General features: G+C 53.9%; 1 protein-coding gene across 2 annotated transcripts; it reads left to right on the top strand.

Moving 5' to 3' along the window:
* Nucleotides 1-13,294: 13,294 nt before the first annotated feature.
* SIX2 (SIX homeobox 2) lies at nt 13,295-17,636 on the top strand. 2 transcript variants are annotated; one of them, XM_033175818.1, is made up of 2 exons: nt 13,295-14,252; nt 16,322-17,636. In XM_033175818.1, exons 1-2 carry the CDS (start codon nt 13,687-13,689, stop codon nt 16,632-16,634), a joined length of 879 nt encoding a protein of 292 aa, XP_033031709.1. In that variant the 5' UTR covers nt 13,295-13,686; the 3' UTR covers nt 16,635-17,636. The 2 variants fall into 2 exon arrangements, with proteins under 2 accessions (XP_033031709.1, XP_033031710.1); XM_033175819.1 differs by having other exon boundaries at nt 13,295-14,246.
* Nucleotides 17,637-19,049: the final 1,413 nt, after the last annotated feature.

Here is a 19,049-nt window from a genome sequence, read left to right on the forward strand (position 1 = left end):
AAGGGACATAAACACCCTGTTCTGGAACCTAAGGGATGCTAGGACTCCCGAGGAAGAAGCAGAAGGCCTTCTACTGGTGGATCCAGGAGCTCTGTCAGCCTGCCCACACCACCGATCCAGGGATGAGTTCAGGGCTGGTGGAGGGACGCTGGGTCTGTGAGTCCCTGCACTGAAGGCCGCCTTTCATGGCTATGCGCATATGAGAATTTGCTTGGGAAGACACATTTTCTTCATGCTTTCAGTGGGGTCCCTGACCTCAAAAGGTTTAGAACCACTGCTCTATGGATTAACTTCATCCTGTCCAGCATGATTCTCAGATGATATTGTGAGCACCGGTCCTCTCTCTTCAACCAGTCTGTATTTGCCATCTGTCACCATCATCTGATATGGCCAGAGTAAATGTGTATGGTCGACTCTGTATATTTCTATGTATTTTGGCTTTTCCCAGAAATCTCTCACTTTGGACACCTGGAGGGAGATAGGCAACAAACACAAAGCCTAGGAGGCTTTCTCAGGTATGGCTAAGGTAGGTCAGGAAGGCAGCAGTCCCTCCTAACCTGACCCAGGGACTGAAACTGAAGCCTGCAGTCATTTACAAGTCATTGTGCACCATAATACTGCTAGTCATTCCTTTCTTCAACAAACATTTATTGAGGACCTACTGTGTGCCACGTACTGTTACAGATATTGGAGATATAGCCATGAGTCCATCACACAAAGTCTCTTTTGCCATGCAGTTTATACTCTAAGAATGAAACAATCGGCCGGGCGCAGTGGCTCAAGCCTGTAATCCCAGCACTTTGGGAGGCCGAGACGGGCGGATCACGAGGTCAGGAGATCGAGACCATCCTGGCTAACATGGTGAAACCCCGTCTCTACTAAAAAAATACAAAAAACTAGCCGGGCGAGGTGGCGGGCGCCTGTAGTCCCAGCTACTAGGGAGGCTGAGGCAGGAGAATGGCCTAAACCCGGGAGGCGGAGCTTGCAGTGAGCTGAGATCCGGCCACTGCACTCCAGCCTGGGCGACAAAGCCAGACTCCGTGTCAAAAAAAAAAAAAAAAGAATGAAACAATCAATGATAATCGGACAAGCACAATACTTTCAGATGGTGGTAAATGTGAAGATAAAACATAATTATATGGTGGAGAGAATAGGGGACACTCAAGTTAAAAGCCTAGAGGTGGGAACAAGTTTGGCACATTTGAAGAACAGGAAGGAAGCTAGGGCAGCAGAAGCATAATGAGCAAAGAGACAGAGAAAGAGCATCAGAGGCAGTGAGAGGAAGAAGCAGGGGCTGGATCACCTTCGCCCTTGGAGATCTCCGTAGGGAGTTTGTGCTAGGTGTGGTGGGGAACCATCAGACAATTTTAAACATCAAAGTAATGTGACACATTGTGAAAGTCACTGGGGCTGCGGTGGAGAATTGTGGAGAAGAGAAGAAGCAAGGAAGCCGCGTACCAGGTGCCGAGCCAGACCCAGGGCACCCCACGATGAACAAGACAGCCACACACCCTGACCTCATGGAGCTTATAGTCTTAAGTAGGAGACTCTGGGGTTCCCTGTCTCCTTTGATCCAAAGTCAGATGCAAACACAAGGCCGAGATGTGGCTGGTCTCTGAGCTGAGAAAGGAAATAGCATGGTTTCCTCCTGTTCGTCCAGACCCGTTCAGCCTCAGAGGCACACCTCCTCTATCCTAATTCTCCTTGTTCGAACCCCAGACCAAGACCATCTTCCCCATCTGAGAAGCCTTCCTTGCCCACCTAGGCACACCTGTGTCCCAATCATGGTAGTGAGGAGTGATGGATGGTCTTGCGCTCTTCTGCTTCACACAGGTGGGTTTTGTTGACCAGTTAGACTTTTCCCCCTGACAGCCTAACACAGAGCTGGGTATAAAGACAGTGTAAATACTCCTCAGATTTATACTGTGGGAAAAGAAGTATATATTTGTCCATTGACTGGAATGGAATGAGATTAGATTGTATTGAATTGCTGGTGGGCATTGTAAGTACTGATGTAGGTGACATATGACCTCCTAGAAACTTCTCAGATTAAATATAGGCTAGAAAGAAGGTAGTAGAAATTATAGATTCCTTGTGAATGACCACAGCCCTAGCCACGTGCTACAGTAGCTGCAAAGATTATAATGGATTGAGCTTACAAATTTTCCCAATTAAGAATGCTAGCTATTGAGAAGGGGAAAACAAGTAAGTGAGTTTGTTACTTTTTTTTTTTTTTTTTTTTTGAGACGGAGTCTCGCTCTGTCACTAGGCTGGAGTGCAATGGTGTGATCTTAGCTCACTGCAACCTCTGCCTCCTGGGTTCAAGCGGTTCTCATGCCTCAGCCTCCTGAGTAGCTGCGATTACAGGCATGTGCCACCACACCCAATTAATTTTTGTATTTTTAGTAGAGATGAGATTTCACCATGTTGGCCAGGATGTTCCTTGTAGCATCAGCTGGGACACCTTGACTGGAGGTGGAGGATCCCCTTTCAAGATGGCTCACTCACATGCCTGGCAAATTGGTGCTGGTGCTGGCTTGAGAGTTCAGGCCTAAGGGGTCTTAATTCTTTTGCACATGGGCCCCTTCACAGGCTATTTGGGCTTCCTTACAGCATGGTGTCTCGTTCTAAGAACAAGTGTCCCAAGAGAACTAGGCCGACACTGCATTGCCTTTCATGACCTAGCCTCAGAAGTCACATTGTGTTACTTCTGCCATATTTACAAGCCCACCCAGATTTAAGGGAAACAAACACACACACACACACACACACACACCCCTCAACTAGAGCAATGTCAAAGTCACATTAAAAGAAAAGCATGTGGGGCCAGGTGCGGAGGCTCACACCTGTAATCTCAGAACTTTGGGAGGCCAAGGCAGGCCGATCACTTGAGGCTAGGAGTTTGAGACCTGCCTGGCCAACATGGCAAAACACCATCTCTACTAAAAAATACAAAAATTAGCCGGGTGTGGTGATGTGTGCCTGTAATCCCAGCTACTTGGGAAGTTGAGGCATGAGAATCAATTGAACCCAGGAGGTGGAGGTTGTAGTGAGCTGAGATTGCGCTACTGTGCTCCAGCTTGGGTGACAGAGCTAGACTCTGTCTAAGGAAGGAAGGAAGGAAGGAAGGAAGGAAGGAAGGAAGGAAGGAAGGAAGGAAGGAAAAGAAAAGCAAAGCACATGGGATGGGAGATGTAATCATCTTTAGAAAATAAAATCTACCACACAGGTAGAAGATTACTCATACAACTAAGTTCATTCCTTTTTCAACAAATATTTTTTGAGGATTCAAAAGGGGAGAAGTGGGGAACGAGAAGGATATAGTCCCTGCCTTCAAGGAGCTCCCAGTCATGGTGCCACCAGATGTGAAATCAAGGGGTGAGAGCACTGTGACATAAGTGCAATGCTGGGGGTGAGGACAGGAAAGTGCAATGCTGGGGCTGAGGACAGGGAGGTGATATGGGAACTGGAGTAGGGCATGGCCTGATCTGGGGAAGAAGGATGTCAGGAAGGTTTTCCAGGGAAAGTAATATCTAATCTGAGTCCTGAAAGATTAAGAGACTGGGAAAAGAGGGAGATATTTCCAGGGAGATTTGAGGGGAGAGAGGGAAATACATTACTCAGCTTTGCCATATTAACCAACAACCCCCAAACCTCAGAGGTTAAAATCATACACATTATTCCTCCCTCATATTGAATATAGGCTGCAAGGCATCTGTGACTTTGCTTCAGGATGGAGCTCTGTGCCACCTTCCTTTTCATTCTGTGACACAGGCTGGAGCAGCACCTATCTGGGGTATGGAGGACAAAGAAGGAAGCGTCTGGTGGCAACTTGCAATGTCTCCAAAAGCTTCTGCTCATCCACTCACATTTCATTGATCAAAGCCTGTCACACAACTGAGCCCAGAGTCAATGAGGCTGGGGCTTCTGCCTGTCTACAGGAGCGTAGGTAGTGGTGATGCACAACTACAGAAGGGGTGAAAGAGTTCATGAGCTGCAAATTATTCAGGCTGACTGAAGCCTTGAGGAAGAAGTGGGCAGTGGGGAGAGGTAGGCTACTCATATGTGCAAAGTCCAATAGCAAAGGGTCCCATTAGCCATGGTAAGGAGGCTAAATTCCATCCTGCGGTTAATAGGTGCCATCAGAAGAATGTAAAGACAGAGTGGCATAATCTTATCTGTGCCCTAAATTGGTTGCTCTAGCAGATTTGTGATGGGCGACTTGGAAAAGGAGTGACATTAGGGAGTGAGGAGGAAGGGGAAAGAAAGGAAATCAATATTTATTGAATACCTCTTATGTACCAAGCACTAGATTCTCGCATTGATAGCAGACATGAATCGCAGTGGTACAGTCACTTCATTCTTCCAAGTCTGGGCTCACAGTCCCTGTTGATTGGGCAGTGGGCCATAGAATCCCTCCCATCCACCCACCTGAATATCACTGATCAGAGTGGGAATCACTGGCCCAAGAGGAGCCTATAAGATTCTCTTTCTCTCCACCCCCGTCCCCTCCCTCAGGAATTTGGAACAAGGGCAGAGATTTCTGAGTGCCTCTGGAGTGTCTGAACCAGGAGGACACACAAAGACTAGGGAAGCACCCAGGACAAGTTGCTCTTCAGAGAGAGAAGAACAAAGACGCTTGGAAGGGAACTCAGAAAAGAGACCATTCTCCCATCCAGATTTGGGGAAAGTGTGCCTTCCTTGATTTCCAACTATTTCCCAAGTTCTGTTCCACCTCTCTTAAGGACAATGGTGTTCCTTACTCTTGAATGCATGTGCTACCCGTGAATCCTTAAAATAAATTTATTTTTGTTTCTTCTGTTTGACTCAGTGGATTTCTATGACTTGTGCTTCAAAGTACCTTGACTAAGACACTCAAATTCTCTGAGTCCCCAAGGCTCACCCCAGGCATAATGGATACCAACTCAATGGGGCCATGAGCATGTCCAGATGTTCCCAGCTGTGGGGCTAAGGATGCTGTAGGATGGTTTGCCCTGGTCACACGGGCTCCTTCTCAGCAGGAGAAAACAGGAACTGAAGGTCACCAGTCTCAGAAAATCTCAGGGGCTGGGGGGCTGAGACTTGAGGAGGACAAGGGATGGCTTTTCCTAGAACCTAGACCTATATTCCTGATACCTGGAAGGAACTCTTAAGCATTGGAAGCTGGAAGTGTCTGGGAACCCAAGCTCAGAGAGAGGAATGGCTTTAAGGGTGAAGGAGGAGAACTTGGTAGAAAAGCAGGCCCCAGTGCAGTAGGTCAGAGCATGCACTCTGCAGCCAAATGGCCTGGGTTCGAGAACCCAGCTCTGGCATAGCTGCCAGAGTTACACTTTACCTCTATGAGCCCCAGCGTCATCACCTATAAGATGGAGATACTAATCACATCCAGCTCATACCGGTATTTGAGATTATGTGAAATAGCACAATGCCTAGCACATAATAAGCATTCAGTAACTTCTTCCTATCATTACTTTTGCTATTACAGAGGAATTAAGGGCAGCAAGGCTTACGGTTTACACTATGTGTTCTGGCATCAAAGACTGAAATTCCAGAGGCTCCTAACCAGCTGTATGACTTTGGGCAAGTTGCTTAACCTCTCTAAACCTGTCTCCTCATCTTAAAGGCTGATAATATCCACATTACAGGATTATTGTACCCACTCTACCTTAGTATACCATTTTGTGCATAGAAGATACTCTATTAGTGGAAGCTATTTTTTATTTCAACAGATATACCTGGCTCTATCTCAAGGCTCAGAAGGCTCAGGGTCTGATGATGGAGTTAGGGAAGGGAAGCGGAGTCACTTTATTTTCTCTTGGTTACAATCACAGTCCACACACACCTACAGAGCCTTCAGTATGAATTCTGCTTTGTATTCAGTCCTGGGAACAAACACAATAGAAGCAGAAAACTTCATCTCAACCCCATCGAAATATGCAATGCCACACTGGTATGTAGCTGCCTTTTGCTTTCTGAGAATTATTCTAATGTGACCAAAATTCTGGAAATACTATCAGATAATGTAAAACATGATGGCAGCTGAAGTTCTCCACTTTGTCTCCAAACAGAGAATCCAGCCTTCTCACATACATTAGCTTGATTCCTCTTCTCAAACTCCTGGAAGCAAGGAGTTGGTTACACCTCTTCTTTTTTTTGTTTGTTTGTTTTTGTTTTTGTTTTTTGAGACAGTCTCGCTTTGTCACCCAGGCTGGAGTGCAGGGGTGTGTCTCAGCTCACTGCAACCTCCAACGCCTGGGTTCCAGCAATTCTCAGCCTCCCGAGTAGCTGGGATTACAGGTATGCACCCCCACACCCAGCTAATTTTTGTATCTTCAGCAGAGACGGGTTTCACCGTATTAGCCAGGCTGGTCTTGAACTCCTGGCTTCAAGTGATCTGCCTGCTTCTGCCTCCGAAAGTTCTGGGATTACAGGCGCGAGCCACCAAACCCCGCCAGTTACATCTACTTTTATTCCCTCTCCCATCTATCAAGACCAGGAAACTGACTCCATAAGATAAAGTCGCTTACCTTTGCTCACACTGTTATTAAGTGGCAGGGGCAGTATTTAACCCAGATAGCCTGACTCCAAAGCCCATACTCTCTCCATGGTTGCTGTGGATGGTGAACCATAGATGCCAAGGTGGTCTCCTGTTGTACCCATTCCTGTCTTTCCAACTGCCCCCAAGGACCTCCAGTCACGTATCTCAGCATTTCCCAGGGTGCTTAGTCCAGGTCTGGGAATATAACACAGTCTTGATAATAATTTTCACCTTGAAAGTCCATCTGTTTTTCGACATTGAAGTCAGGTGCTTTCTGAAATAACACTAATTGTATGCAACTCTAAACACACTATCATGATCACAGCCCTAGTGACAATAGCGTCAATTACTGAGTACTACTTACCAGATGTTTCATAACCTTTCTCTCTAATCCCCAAAGTGGTTGTATTCAATTCAACAATTGTATTTATTAAATGCTTACTGCGTGCCAAACACTGGGCTCTAAACTCCCCATTTTACAAATGCACAAAATAAGGCTCCAAGATTGAGTAACTTACAAAAGGGGTGGGTCTGGGTCAATAACCCAGGCCTGCCTCACACCAAACCCCACGTTCTCCACTTTACTCACCCTACCTTTCTCTCTGTGTGTGTGAGCATTTATAATAGTGTGACTATATTACAAGAGTTGGAACAAAGAGAGCTGACCATACCTGTCACCACAAACCAGAATACCACAGTGCTACCAGAAAGACACCTCTTTGCGGCTCTGACCAGGTCCCACTGCAGCAGGCTCATGCACAGGTTTCCCTGAGCAATCTGCCCTCCCCAGGAGGGCTGTATCTTGTTTCTGCCTACTTCATTAGAGTGTTCTCACAGCACTGTGCATAAATTAATTAGCACATATTCTTCTGTAAGAAACAGCCCCTGGGTTTTAGCCTTAATTCAGAGACAACAAAGTAAAGCATTGGATTTCCAAGTTAAGAACAATGCTGGCTTTTTCTAGGTTCCCTTTAAAAATGTAGAACTCGGTAGAAACCCTTCTGTGGCTGCCTCCAATGGCCGGGTGGGAGTGGCCTCTTGCCCAGGCGCTACCCGAATGGGTAGAGCCAACAGTAGTCACCAGCCAGACAGGAGGGGGTATCACTGATGAGTCGGGCTGATGCATTGTAATTAATGGTAATAAAAATAGATACCACGAGAGAGAGAAGTGCCAAGCCAGGAATCCCTACGACAGGATAGAGTTTCTTTCAGGTAATGGAAAGAAGAAGAAGAAGAAGAGAGTCACTTCTAACAGGAAACCTGATCTACTCGTTGCCTACAGAGGATTTTTGTAAAGTAACTAAGGAAATGCAACGGAAGACGGCAGCCCCAGAAAAATTAGAATAACTCTACTTAGAAAAGTTTCTTTAATGCAGAAAGCAGTGGGTCTGGGTCGAGAACCATGGGAACCTGGTGATGCTATAGGCAGTTAGACCTGGAATTTCTAAAGGCAGTGAGTTCAGTCTGTAGCTCCTCGGGCCATGGGGAGACTCCAGCACCCAGGACTCCTGGTTGAAGGAAAGCGTCCACTCTCTGAGACTTACCCTCCAAGGAAGGGGAGGGTAAGAGCGGGGCTGGGAGAGAAGAGCAGGAGGAAAGAGGAGGAAGAGGGCCATTCTCCTATTGGCCTGGTCACTTCCCAGCTGTTGCTGTCAGTCAAACCCGATTGGTCATTCAGACATCCATTCAAACATTACCTGGGCACCCAGACGTTGCAGGGGAAACGTGAGATGGAGAAAAGCTAGCGTCTATCTCCCCAATAATCCTGTGATCAGACCGTCTGGCAACCTAGTGCACCTCTGGGTTCTGTGTGTTTCTGTCTCCGAGGTCTCGCTCTTCGCGGGCGCGCCTCGCTTTTCGAACCCTCCATGCCAGCGCAGGCGGGTCAGTGCTGGGGTGAGGAGGGAAGAACAGCAGGCCCTCTCCGCGTCCTCTCCCTCCTGGGCTACAGGCCTGCGGGGAGCCGAGCGCGCATTCCCTCCGGCCTGAACTCTGGGCCCGCCGCGTGGGGGCGCTGGCTTGAAGACCTGGTGGAGCTACAGGGCCCGGGACACGCAGCCCCTCCACTGCCCGGCTGCAAAACAACCCGGTGGTGGAGTTCGGCGGCTCCCTGAATCCAAAGCTGCGAGCCCGGCCCCTCGCGCCGTGGCCCTGCCCGCCGCGCTCGCGCCCCTCCGCACCCAGGCGAAGGGGCCCAGGAAGGGACTCCAGGACTAAGGCGGGACCGCGGGCGGGGACGCAGGGCCGAGGGTCGCAGGAAGGCTGCCAGAGCCCAGACCCAGATACCCGCCCCAAATCCCGACTGGTCCCGGCGCCGCCCGAGCCGATTCGCCTCTTTGCGGGTCTCCAGGCTGGCCCCGAGCCCCTGTGCTCATTATTTTCGTTTGAACAAGATCCCCCGTGAGCCCGTGGCCTCTAAACCGTTGTATCGTGTGGGTCCTCCAGGCTGCCGTGTGGGTCTCAAGGTAAAGGCCCGGAGGGCAGAGGGGTGGCGATGACCCCAGGGACTCCGTTGCTCCAGCTCTCCGGGCCTGTGACTGCGCCAGCCACGTGCGGCACGGCCGACGCCGCGGTTCGCTTGGTTCCAGGAGTGCGGCCGCCCGGAGCCCAGCGCCTCGCAACCTTGCCCGGGCTCGGAGCGCCGCGGGACGCGTTCTCCGACACGGAGAATTCGTGTGAGCCAATTGGCCTCGCCCTGACCTGCCCCTCGTCGGATAATACGGAAAACCGCGGGTGCAGGGTTTGCGAGTAGCTGGTTGCGTCCGCCGGGACCCGACAGACCCCGCAGGTGCGAGGGGCGGGTGGGGAGGCACCGGAGCCTCAGCGCCGCCCCGTCGGGCACCACCTGCCCGCTTTCAACGAAACGCGTCGCCCAGGCCCAGAGAACTCGGGGACTGTCTGGGGATCGCGCCCGGCCCATCCCGGCTGGGGCGCTCGGAGCTGGGAGAGGGCGGAGAGCCTCCACCCAGGCCGGGGCATCCCAGAGCCCGAGGTGCGGAGCTGCATGGACAGCCCGAGGCGGGCGGCGCCAGGGCCGGAGTCTGCCTAGGGGATTTCTGCCGCCTTTATAGGCTGGAAAAATAAAAAGTAAACCAAAAAAAAAAAAAAACCAAAAAATACCCCTGGTTCCCTGACTTGGCACCGGGCACCCGCCCCCTTCTCTTTTTCCCTTTGTCACAAACAAGGTTTCTGGTTTGCCCAGAACAAAGGCCTTCCCATCCGCTGGCCTTGGAAATAGCCAGAGAGCAGCTCCTTCTTCCTAGATTACCCTATTCTTTCCGAAACGACCCCATTCCAAAACCAGGGAAGCCCTCGGGAGGCCAGTGGGCTGCCTTCTCCCTTTTCCCAGAAATGCCCCCGGTGGGCGCGGTGTGCCAGCCCTGGGCTGCTCAATGGGTGCCGGACAGTAGGTGCCTTCGGGCTCTGTCCTAGGAGCTTCCTGCCCAACTCCAGGCACAAAGACCCCAAACTGTCCCTGACAATTTGTCTGAGACAAAGCTATTCCATCAGCCTGAGATCACTGGGGAGCACCCACCCACCCCTGCTGCTGCTGCTTTCCAGAAAGTCTCATCCTCCCAAGGACTTCAGGGAAGCTTGGAGGTGAAAGGAGGCATTTCAGTAAAGCCCAAATTTCCATGGTTCCGAAAAGGTTTCTCCCCCTAGCCATGGAGTTTCTCCCGTTTGTGCTGGATAAAAAGCAAGTGCAAGCCTCTTGGGAATGGGTTTTGGAACAGGAAGGAGGACAGGGATTCCGGAGATTGGAGTGAGGTAGACCCGAAAGTTTCAGTTTGAGCACCCCGCAGGCCTCTCAGCAACTGCTTTGGGCACTGCAACTAGGGGGCTGAGATTGTCATTGGCTATTAAATCCTCATCCAGACACCTCCCAAGTATTCTGTTCTTTGGCAAAGACTATTGGGGAATGGGCCAGGCAGGGAAGGGGCTGGGGAGTGTGGGGAGACCCTCATTCAGCATGTAACCTTTTTAGGGCAGGCACCCATCTACTGCTGCTACTAAGAGGTTCTGGCCCACACCTGCTGGAGCCAGTTTTTTACATACATGGGGGAGGAGGAGAACCAGGGGCATATTGACACACACCCATACATCAGGTAATGGTGCTCCAGGTTTTCAGTGCTTCCTCAGTAATGACTTTTCATATGGCACACACTATGTTATCCACGGCGGCAGGCCCTATGTCTGCTCTGTTCTCCCTGTGCTGCTGAGCATTGCCTGGAGGCTCTTGGCAGGTCTGACTCGGGCTTAGGGCCCAGAGGCTGCAAAGAGGGCAGCACTTGGAGGAGTGTGAAGCTCCAGAAAAATCTGCTTTCACTGAACATGGGCTGGACCCAGTCCTGGGGGAAGTTGAATCTTAAAGCTCCATGGGTCGGAGGAGTGACACATTCATGGTGAAGGCTGTGGCTGAGGCTGCAGAGATTGTACGCTTTTTCAAGGTTACTGTTCTTAGACCCACCCCAGCCCAGAACCAGCACGAACTTAAGAGGTTACCCAGGCTTCAATCTAATACTGGAAGAGAATGAAGAACAGTGGACCCGGGACTGGCCCAGGGTCTCAAACCAGGAAGTGACTGCCTGGTCTCACTCACCCACATCAGACCAGGATGCTCCTCTACAATCCCAGCCTAAGCACGCTAAGATGTAAGATGGCCATTGCCAGGGCTGGGCCCAGCCAGTCAGCTGAATCCTTTTAACCAAGTAGCTGAAGAAGAGGAACTGAAAAGAGTAAGTTGCACTTTTGTTGGAGGTCAGCAAAGTGGGCTTTGAACCTCATCACAGTCTGTGATAAATTCTTCTCCATGTCTCCCGGTCCTTAGATCCAACTCTAGGGCAGCCCCTGTGCGGCAGTGCACAGGACTCTGGATAGGGTGTCCTGGACACAGCAGACCCCCTCCCAGCCTACAGATGCAGACTTGAAAGATGCCACCTGGATTTCTGCAGAAAGCTGCCCCTTTCTGCACCCGCACTGGCCTTGGGCTTACTTCATCAGCCCTGTGGCCTCATTCAACACGCCAGGGTAGGCCCCTGGAAGCTAAAGTCTTAAGAGGAGTCCCAGGGTTCCACTCTCTCATGCCTACAACACTCCCAAAGGACTTCCGGAATGCTGGAGCAGAGGGAAAATTTTTGAAATCTTGCAGAGAAGGAAATAAACACAAAGGAATAAATATATGCCTTACCATATACACCAAGCAAAGCCAAAAGTTGAACCCAGGGCTCTAGACTCCCATTCCAGTGCTCCTAGCACAAACTCACTAGAAAGTACAAAAGGGTGGGAAAGAAGAAACTGGCCTAGACTCGAGTTACATAGTCCTAGGCTGGCTGAGGGCAGAGCCGAGGATTTGTGTGGGCTAGGGTCTCGGCACCGAGAATGGCCCTGGGAGCTCCTGGCTTGCAGCAGCTGAGGGGGGAAGAGGAGGAAACCGAAGTGGAAAGGACATGTCCGGGAAGGAGCTAAGCCTCGGGTTTTTCAAAACGTAGAGCAAGAACACCCCCACCCTCAGTTTTCCCACCTTTGTGCGAGCCCTTTTCCCACAGGATCAGCACCACGTGTTTCCACTGGCTCCCTGACAGAAGCAAAAAAACAGGACCCCCTTTTAAAGCACCTCATCCCAGGCTGGAGTGGCCAGGAGCCGAGCCGAGCCCCGCCCCAGCGGAGAAGCGGGAAGACTGGAAATCTTGCCTCCGTTCTCCTCCCTGACCACCCACTGGGAAAGCGCCACCACCGTCCTAGAGTCCCTGCCCTCGCCCCTCTCCCACGCCCTGGTGGGCAGACTGCGGGTCTGCGCCGTCCCGCTTTCTGCGTCGCAGCTGCCGGCCAGAGTCAGCTTCCATAGAGGCCACACGGAACCGCCTGGCACTGCTCGGGCTGTGGGACCCGTGGGGTTAAGTCTGAGTCCCCGCCCGGCCAGAAGCAGAAAGCGCAGAGTTGGGGCGGTACAGGCCGCCAGGCAGCCAGCGGGGCTAGGAGAGGGAGGAAAGGCGGGATCCTCCGGGAAGTCGATTCTCCGGCGTCCGCCTGCGGCCACTGCCAAATCTTCCCCACTTCTTTCTTCTACTCCCTCCCCTTTTCCCTCGAGGACCGCTGGGTCCAGAGTTTCTAGGATGGGGGGTGGGGCGCTGTCAGCAGAAAAAATCAAGTCTTTGGGAGGCACCCGAGCACGTCCAAACTCTCCAAGCCCACTGGCCTGCGCCAGGGTAGAATGTGCCCGGTGTACAGAGAGCCTGGGAGGGACGCGGCGACCTGGGGAGAAGGGGAACCCGGCAGGGCCTGGGTGAGGCTGCAGAGCCCTCTCCTAGCGAAAGCTGCCCAAACTTTCTTCCTCGGGAGGGTCCTTCCACCCCTCTCTCTCCCCTTCCTCCCGGACACCCCCTTAAACGGTCTCCGCCTTCTCTTCTCTCCTCCTCCCTCCCCACCTCGACCCACCCCTTTTCGTCTTCGCCCGCTCCCCCTGCTCTCCTGTCCTCCTCCTCCCTCCTTCTTTGGGCATTCGCCCCGTCAATCTCCACCGCTGCCGGCCCCAACCCGGCCCCTCTCCGCCTCCCAGGCTCTCAGAGCGCCCCAGGCTCCAGTCGAGCCGCCCTCCGTTTTGCGCGGAGCGGGGCGATCTGTCAGCGGAGCGGGCGGGGGAGAGCGGCCCGGCCCGCCGAGGCTCGGGTTACCAGTGACTGACAGCGTCTCTATGGCGAATAATTTGACTCCGACTATTGTCTGGCACTGGCAGGCCCCGGGTCAGATAACCGGACCAATCAGGGCGCCGGCCGCCGCGCCTCATGCCCGCTTAGAATAATATTATTAAAAAAGCTGCGAGCGAGCTAGACCGGAGGGAGAACGAGTGAGAAGCGAGCGAGGGAACGGCGGGCGGGCGCGGAGCATGCGGAGCGGCGCCCCGGGCGGCCCCCGGGCTTGGGCGAGGGCTTGGGCGAGGCAAGCGGGTGGTGTGGGCGCGGAGCTGCGCGGGACCCGCGGCCGGCGCGGGGACTTACTACAGTGACTCGGAGCTCACCAGGGGCCAGCGCCGGGTCACGGAGCCCTCCCCGCCCGCCTCTCGGCCCGGACGGCCCGGCGGGGAAGCTTCCATGCGGGATCGCGCGGCCCGGTGAGGGCGCGCGCGGGCGGGCGCGGACACAGCCGGCACCATGTCCATGCTGCCCACCTTCGGCTTCACGCAGGAGCAAGTGGCGTGCGTGTGCGAGGTGCTGCAGCAGGGCGGCAACATCGAGCGGCTGGGCCGCTTCCTGTGGTCGCTGCCCGCCTGCGAGCACCTCCACAAGAATGAAAGCGTGCTCAAGGCTAAGGCCGTGGTGGCCTTCCACCGCGGCAACTTCCGCGAGCTCTACAAGATCCTGGAGAGCCACCAGTTCTCGCCGCACAACCACGCCAAGCTGCAGCAGCTGTGGCTCAAGGCACACTACATCGAGGCGGAGAAGCTGCGCGGCCGACCCCTGGGCGCCGTGGGCAAATACCGCGTGCGCCGCAAATTCCCGCTGCCGCGCTCCATCTGGGACGGCGAGGAGACCAGCTACTGCTTCAAGGAAAAGAGTCGCAGCGTGCTGCGCGAGTGGTACGCGCACAACCCCTACCCTTCACCCCGCGAGAAGCGCGAGCTTGCGGAGGCCACGGGCCTCACCACCACACAGGTCAGCAACTGGTTCAAGAACCGGCGGCAGCGCGACCGGGCGGCCGAGGCCAAGGAAAGGTACGAGTAAGTAGACCTTCTTCGGCGCCGGCTCCCCGGGGCCCAAGGGAGGGGTTCGCAGGGCTTCTGCCCGTTCCCCGGAGAGGCCTAAACTGGGCCCCCAGCCCCAGCCACAGCCCAGCTGCAGCCCGGCCTGACTCGGACGATGCTTAGGCCTTTCTATGCCGGAGACCCGGCGAGCAGGGATTTGTCTAAAGCGGGCAGAGCAATTCAGGAAGTTGTCAACTAACCACTCGGTCGCTACAGGAAAAGGGTGGAGAAGCAGAGAGCTTCGGAGCAGTGCAGGACTGTAGGCCTGGATCCCCTGTGAAGCAGGCACAGTAGGTCTGGTCATCCTCAGAACGGAGGGGTTTGGGCCCAGGTGAAAGCAGATTTTGCGGATTTCTTGCTGGTGGTGCTTCCCGGCAATTCCCCCCAGCCTTACTCAGCTCCAGACCAAAGTGTGATGGGGTCGGGACTGGGACTGGGACTGGAACTTCCCTAGTTTGACCTGGATAGGGAAAAGCCTGGCCATGAATTTTCTTTGTCAGATGTGGGAGTTGATGGCGGGTCCTTTATCCCCTTAGAAAGGATCCAGAGGTGAAAGGGAGGAAGTGTCAGTTCTGGGAGAGAAGAGATACATGCCCTGTTTTCTGCCTTGCTAGAGATAGCTGCCCTTCCCTGGCACTCCAGGCCCTTGATGCCGCTCTCCTTGGGCCCTACCTCTGATGGATAGGTCAGAATGTCTGCAGTGAGCTGAGAGCCACAGAGGGGCTGGGAGTTGGATGTCCTCAGGTAAACCAGGACTTCCTGAACCAGCCTAAAGGTTGATCATTAGGCCCTTGCCACTACCTGTCCTATAACCCCTCAGGACCCCAAATCTGGAGAGAAACTGATTATGGGAACAGAATCCAGACTGGAGTAAGAGGAAAACAGGACACCTGGGGTTGGTGATATGGGGTGTGTTCCACCCTGAGTTTGAATGATCAGGGTCAGAGGTGGGGGTGCTGAACCAGAAACATCTTAGGGGGAGTGCTGCACGCTCAGATACTCCCAGGTGTCTGAGACCCTGAGGTTGGAGTATCCACGATGGTGAGGTCTCAGCTGCCAGCCCTGTGGGAAGTTCCCTCCCAGGAAAGCAGAAAGAAAAGCCCTCCTGGAAGCTGGTGACAAGAGATCATATCCAGGATTTTAAATATCCAAATCTGGGGAGGAGCTGTCAGTCAAAAGCATAGAAGGAGGTGGGGTCTCTCTGCTGAGTCCCCCTCCATGCAAACTGGCATGTGTTCAGGCTCCTGAAAACCTGGGTTCTCAGACCAGGCCCCGATGAGAGCTGCAGATTCCCGGAGTGGCTGGTTACAATGGAAAAGTCTCGGCCTTCTCCCAGGGGCTGCCCTTTATCCCCCAAGCTTCTGGTCCCCTAGCTGATGTTTTCACTGTACCACCATGGAAAGGGAGTCCTCTATCCTTGGACCCTTGTCTCTAGGCCCAGCAAGGAGAGCCCTCACAGGGCTGCCCAGTTTGGAGCTACAGGGAAAGAACGCTTAGCCCCAGGATCCTATCTCCCAGCCAGGGGTCTCCCTCGGGCAGAAAAAGCAAACGGAAATGAAGGCTTGTGAGAGGCCCTAAATCCCTTAACCTGGGACCCAGGGTTCCTTAACCTCCTAGCCCCACGTCTACTCAGCAAACCTGGCTTGAGGAGCCTAGAGTGATCTGAAAATCCAGGCATCATCTCCTCCTCCCTGCTCACCCCACAACTTCAGGGAACCCTGTTTGCCTTCCCCTGTGTTCCTGAAAAGAAATATTGGGAAGGAGGAAAAGAGGAAATACAGAAAAGATATTGATGAGATTGAGGGCATGAGAGGTGGGGACGATAAGGGGAGAGGGGCAAGAGAAATTGGGTGTTGAGAGATGAAGAGAATGGGCAGAAAGAACCCAGACCAGATCGAGGAAATGGTAGAAACCGAAAACACCCGCAGGCCACAAGCCTGGGATCTGTCTCCTGAGGCTGGTGACTGGCTCTGACTGCGACCGAGATGGCTCTGGGTGGTCTCGATGTCCCTGCTGACCCCGCTGCTTTGCTCCCACACTTGCAGGGAGAACAACGAGAACTCCAATTCTAACAGCCACAACCCTCTGAATGGCAGCGGCAAGTCAGTGTTAGGCAGCTCGGAGGATGAGAAGACTCCATCGGGGACGCCAGACCACTCATCCAGCCCGGCACTGCTGCTCAGCCCGCCGCCACCTGGGCTGCCGTCCCTGCACAGCCTGGGCCACCCTCCGGGCCCCAGCGCAGTGCCAGTGCCGGTGCCAGGCGGAGGTGGAGCGGACCCACTGCAACACCACCATGGCCTGCAGGACTCCATCCTTAACCCCATGTCAGCCAACCTCGTGGACCTGGGCTCCTAGAACCCGTTTGCCTTGATGAGCTTGCCTTTTGTGGCTTGACACTGGGGACCTGAGAGTGGCAGTGTCCAGGGGCGCCCCGCCCCTGCGGCCCCACCAGGTACTGAAAGACCCGCAGGCTGAGCGGGTAGAACAACCGGGTAGGGCGGATAGCTGCCTATGTTGGTCCTTGTTTGGGATTTATTTTCAACAAGTTACTTTTGGGATCCTTTTGGGGCTGGAGACTGGGTCTTAAACCACAGAAGGGAATAAATTATATACCACTGTCATTCTCTCTCTCCCTCTGTCTCTTCCTTTCTTTTCCCCTCTCTTGCCTTGCCTTTTCCCCCTTTCCTCTTCCTTTCCCTTCCTTCTCTTTTCCTTTTTCTGCTTTCTCTCTTTCTCCCTCTCTTTGTATTGCTTGTCTCTTTTCTTCTAGATTTCTGGCTTGCCACCGTTCACTCTCTCCTTCTGTCTCTCCCTTTCTCTCTCCCTCTCTGTTTCTCCCCTCTTCTCTCCTGCCAGTCTCTTGTACTCTGTGTCCTGGTCCCTCCATCTGTACCCCTGTCCTTCTCCTCCTGTCCGGTAGTCTATCTGCCCCTACCTCTGGCCCTCGCTTTACCGGAGTCGGCGGTGGGAGAGGGAAGAGGAGAGAAAAGAAAGGGCCTTTGAACCTAGGCCATCTCCAGAGGCCCTTTCCCTTGTCCCTGTGGGTCTGTGGGAGCTGCAGGTGTCAGCTTTTCGCCTAGTAACTTAAGTGAGAGAGAAAGGGCAGCGCCACAGAAGCACCTAACCGCCGCCTCGTCGTCCGCCCCTCGTCCTTGTCTCTTGGCGAGGCCCCGCCACACCGCTCTCTTCCTCCCGGGACTGTGGCCACAGCGCTCCCGGCTGAGCGCGCCCCCCTCCCCCGGCCGCCGACTTGCCGTCTCCCCGTAATGCCCTCATGTGAATGTTCTTCGGGAAATATTTCTGCTTTTATTTTATAATAAAATTAGAAATCATAAATATATAAATTGTTATATGCCACAAGGCCCGTGGGCCGGGAATGCCGCAGTGTCTGATTTCCCTACCAAGACTCGACACCCTGGGTGGGCCGTTCTGGTTGGCGATGCTCTCTGGTGAGTCCCGAAAACAGCGAGACGCCTTCCCACACACACGACGTGTGTCAGTCGCTAGGTGAAGGCACTGAAATTCCTGAAACACCCCCCTCCCTTTTCCTGGCTGGGAAAACTCCCTGCAGAAGCGAGGGGCAGCCTGCTCTCCTCCCCACACCAGCGACGCGCAGAGCCCTTGCCAGCCTCTTTCTTCACCTCGAGGTCGAAGTGGAAGACGAGAGAGCTTGTGCCGAGGGCAGGTAGTGCCTTCGGGGATGCCAAAGCTGGGGAAGAAATTGGGCAGCAGAAGTTTCCTGCCGCGCGTACTCCGAGAGTTGCAGTCTCCGAGACTGAGCGCGATTTGCCGGTCCCAGGCTCAGACCCCCAGACCTAAGCGCCAGAGGCGCAGCCCCGGTGCTGCGTGTGGCTGTGGAGCAAAGGTCTTCGAGCTCGCAAACCTGCTTCTGTGGATTTGCAGTGGAACTGAAGGGTCAGGGAAGGAGGGAAATCGGGCTCTGGGCAGCCAGGCCGGCGGGCGCCTAGGTTCTCCTGTTTCTCCCTTTCTCTGTCCCTCTCTGTTTCTCTCCTCTTCTCTCCTGCCAGTCTTTTGTACTCTGTGTCCTGGTCTCTCCATCTGTACCCCTGTCCTTCTCCTCCTGTCTGGTGGTCTATCTGCCCCTACCTCAGCCCTCGCTTTCCGGGAGTGAGGGGTGGGAGAGGGAAGAGGAGAGAAAAGACAAGGGTCAGACCGAGCTGGCGGTTCCGGCTCCGCCCATGGGGCGCCTAGGTGCTTCCGTGGCTATCAATTAACCTGCAGCGCCCCCTCCTCTCTGGAGTGCCAGCCCCCTGTTTAAACGACGCATCTGAGCCAGTCCGGGCAGATCCGAAGTGGGCAGGACTCCGAGAGGAAGACGTTGAGGCTTTCCCTTCTTGGGTCGCAGTGGCTGTAGGTACTCACCGCGTCCCTCCGCAACCAGGGTACCGCTGCTGAGCGGAAGGGAGGGGACGAGGCGCTCGTGGCGCCCGGAGTTCCCAGAGCACTGTGTCCTCTAGGGGCTTTCCTTTCAGCGTTTTCTGGTAAAACTGGGATAAAATCAGAAAACCCTTTCGCTTGGACTTTGTAAGCAACAAGGATTCCTTCCTAGTTGAGATTGGAGCGGCTGCAGGCTGTTAGGCCGGCTAACTTGGCGCGGGAGCCTGCACCTGGGTCTTGGATCTGTGCAGGCCTGGAGGTCAAGGGGCTACCCGAGAGGCTGGGACTGCAGGGAGTGGCTGCAGTCCTCCGCCTGGGGTCGCACAATGCGCCCCTCCACCTTTGCACCCCAAGAGGAATTCCAGTCAAGGC

This window comes from Trachypithecus francoisi, unplaced genomic scaffold (assembly GCF_009764315.1).
Source record: "Trachypithecus francoisi isolate TF-2019V2 unplaced genomic scaffold, Tfra_2.0 Lachesis_group17, whole genome shotgun sequence".
NCBI classification, from domain to species: Eukaryota; Metazoa; Chordata; class Mammalia; order Primates; family Cercopithecidae; genus Trachypithecus; species Trachypithecus francoisi.

Excerpts from the sequence above, each read along its gene's own strand:
- SIX2 (XM_033175818.1), top strand. The coding sequence starts at position 13,687 with ATGTCCATGCTGCCCACCTTCGGCTTCACGCAGGAGCAAGTGGCGTGC. Across the intron at positions 14,253-16,321 it reads GAGGCCAAGGAAAGGTACGA|GGAGAACAACGAGAACTCCA; the intron begins GTAAGTAGACCT and ends CCACACTTGCAG.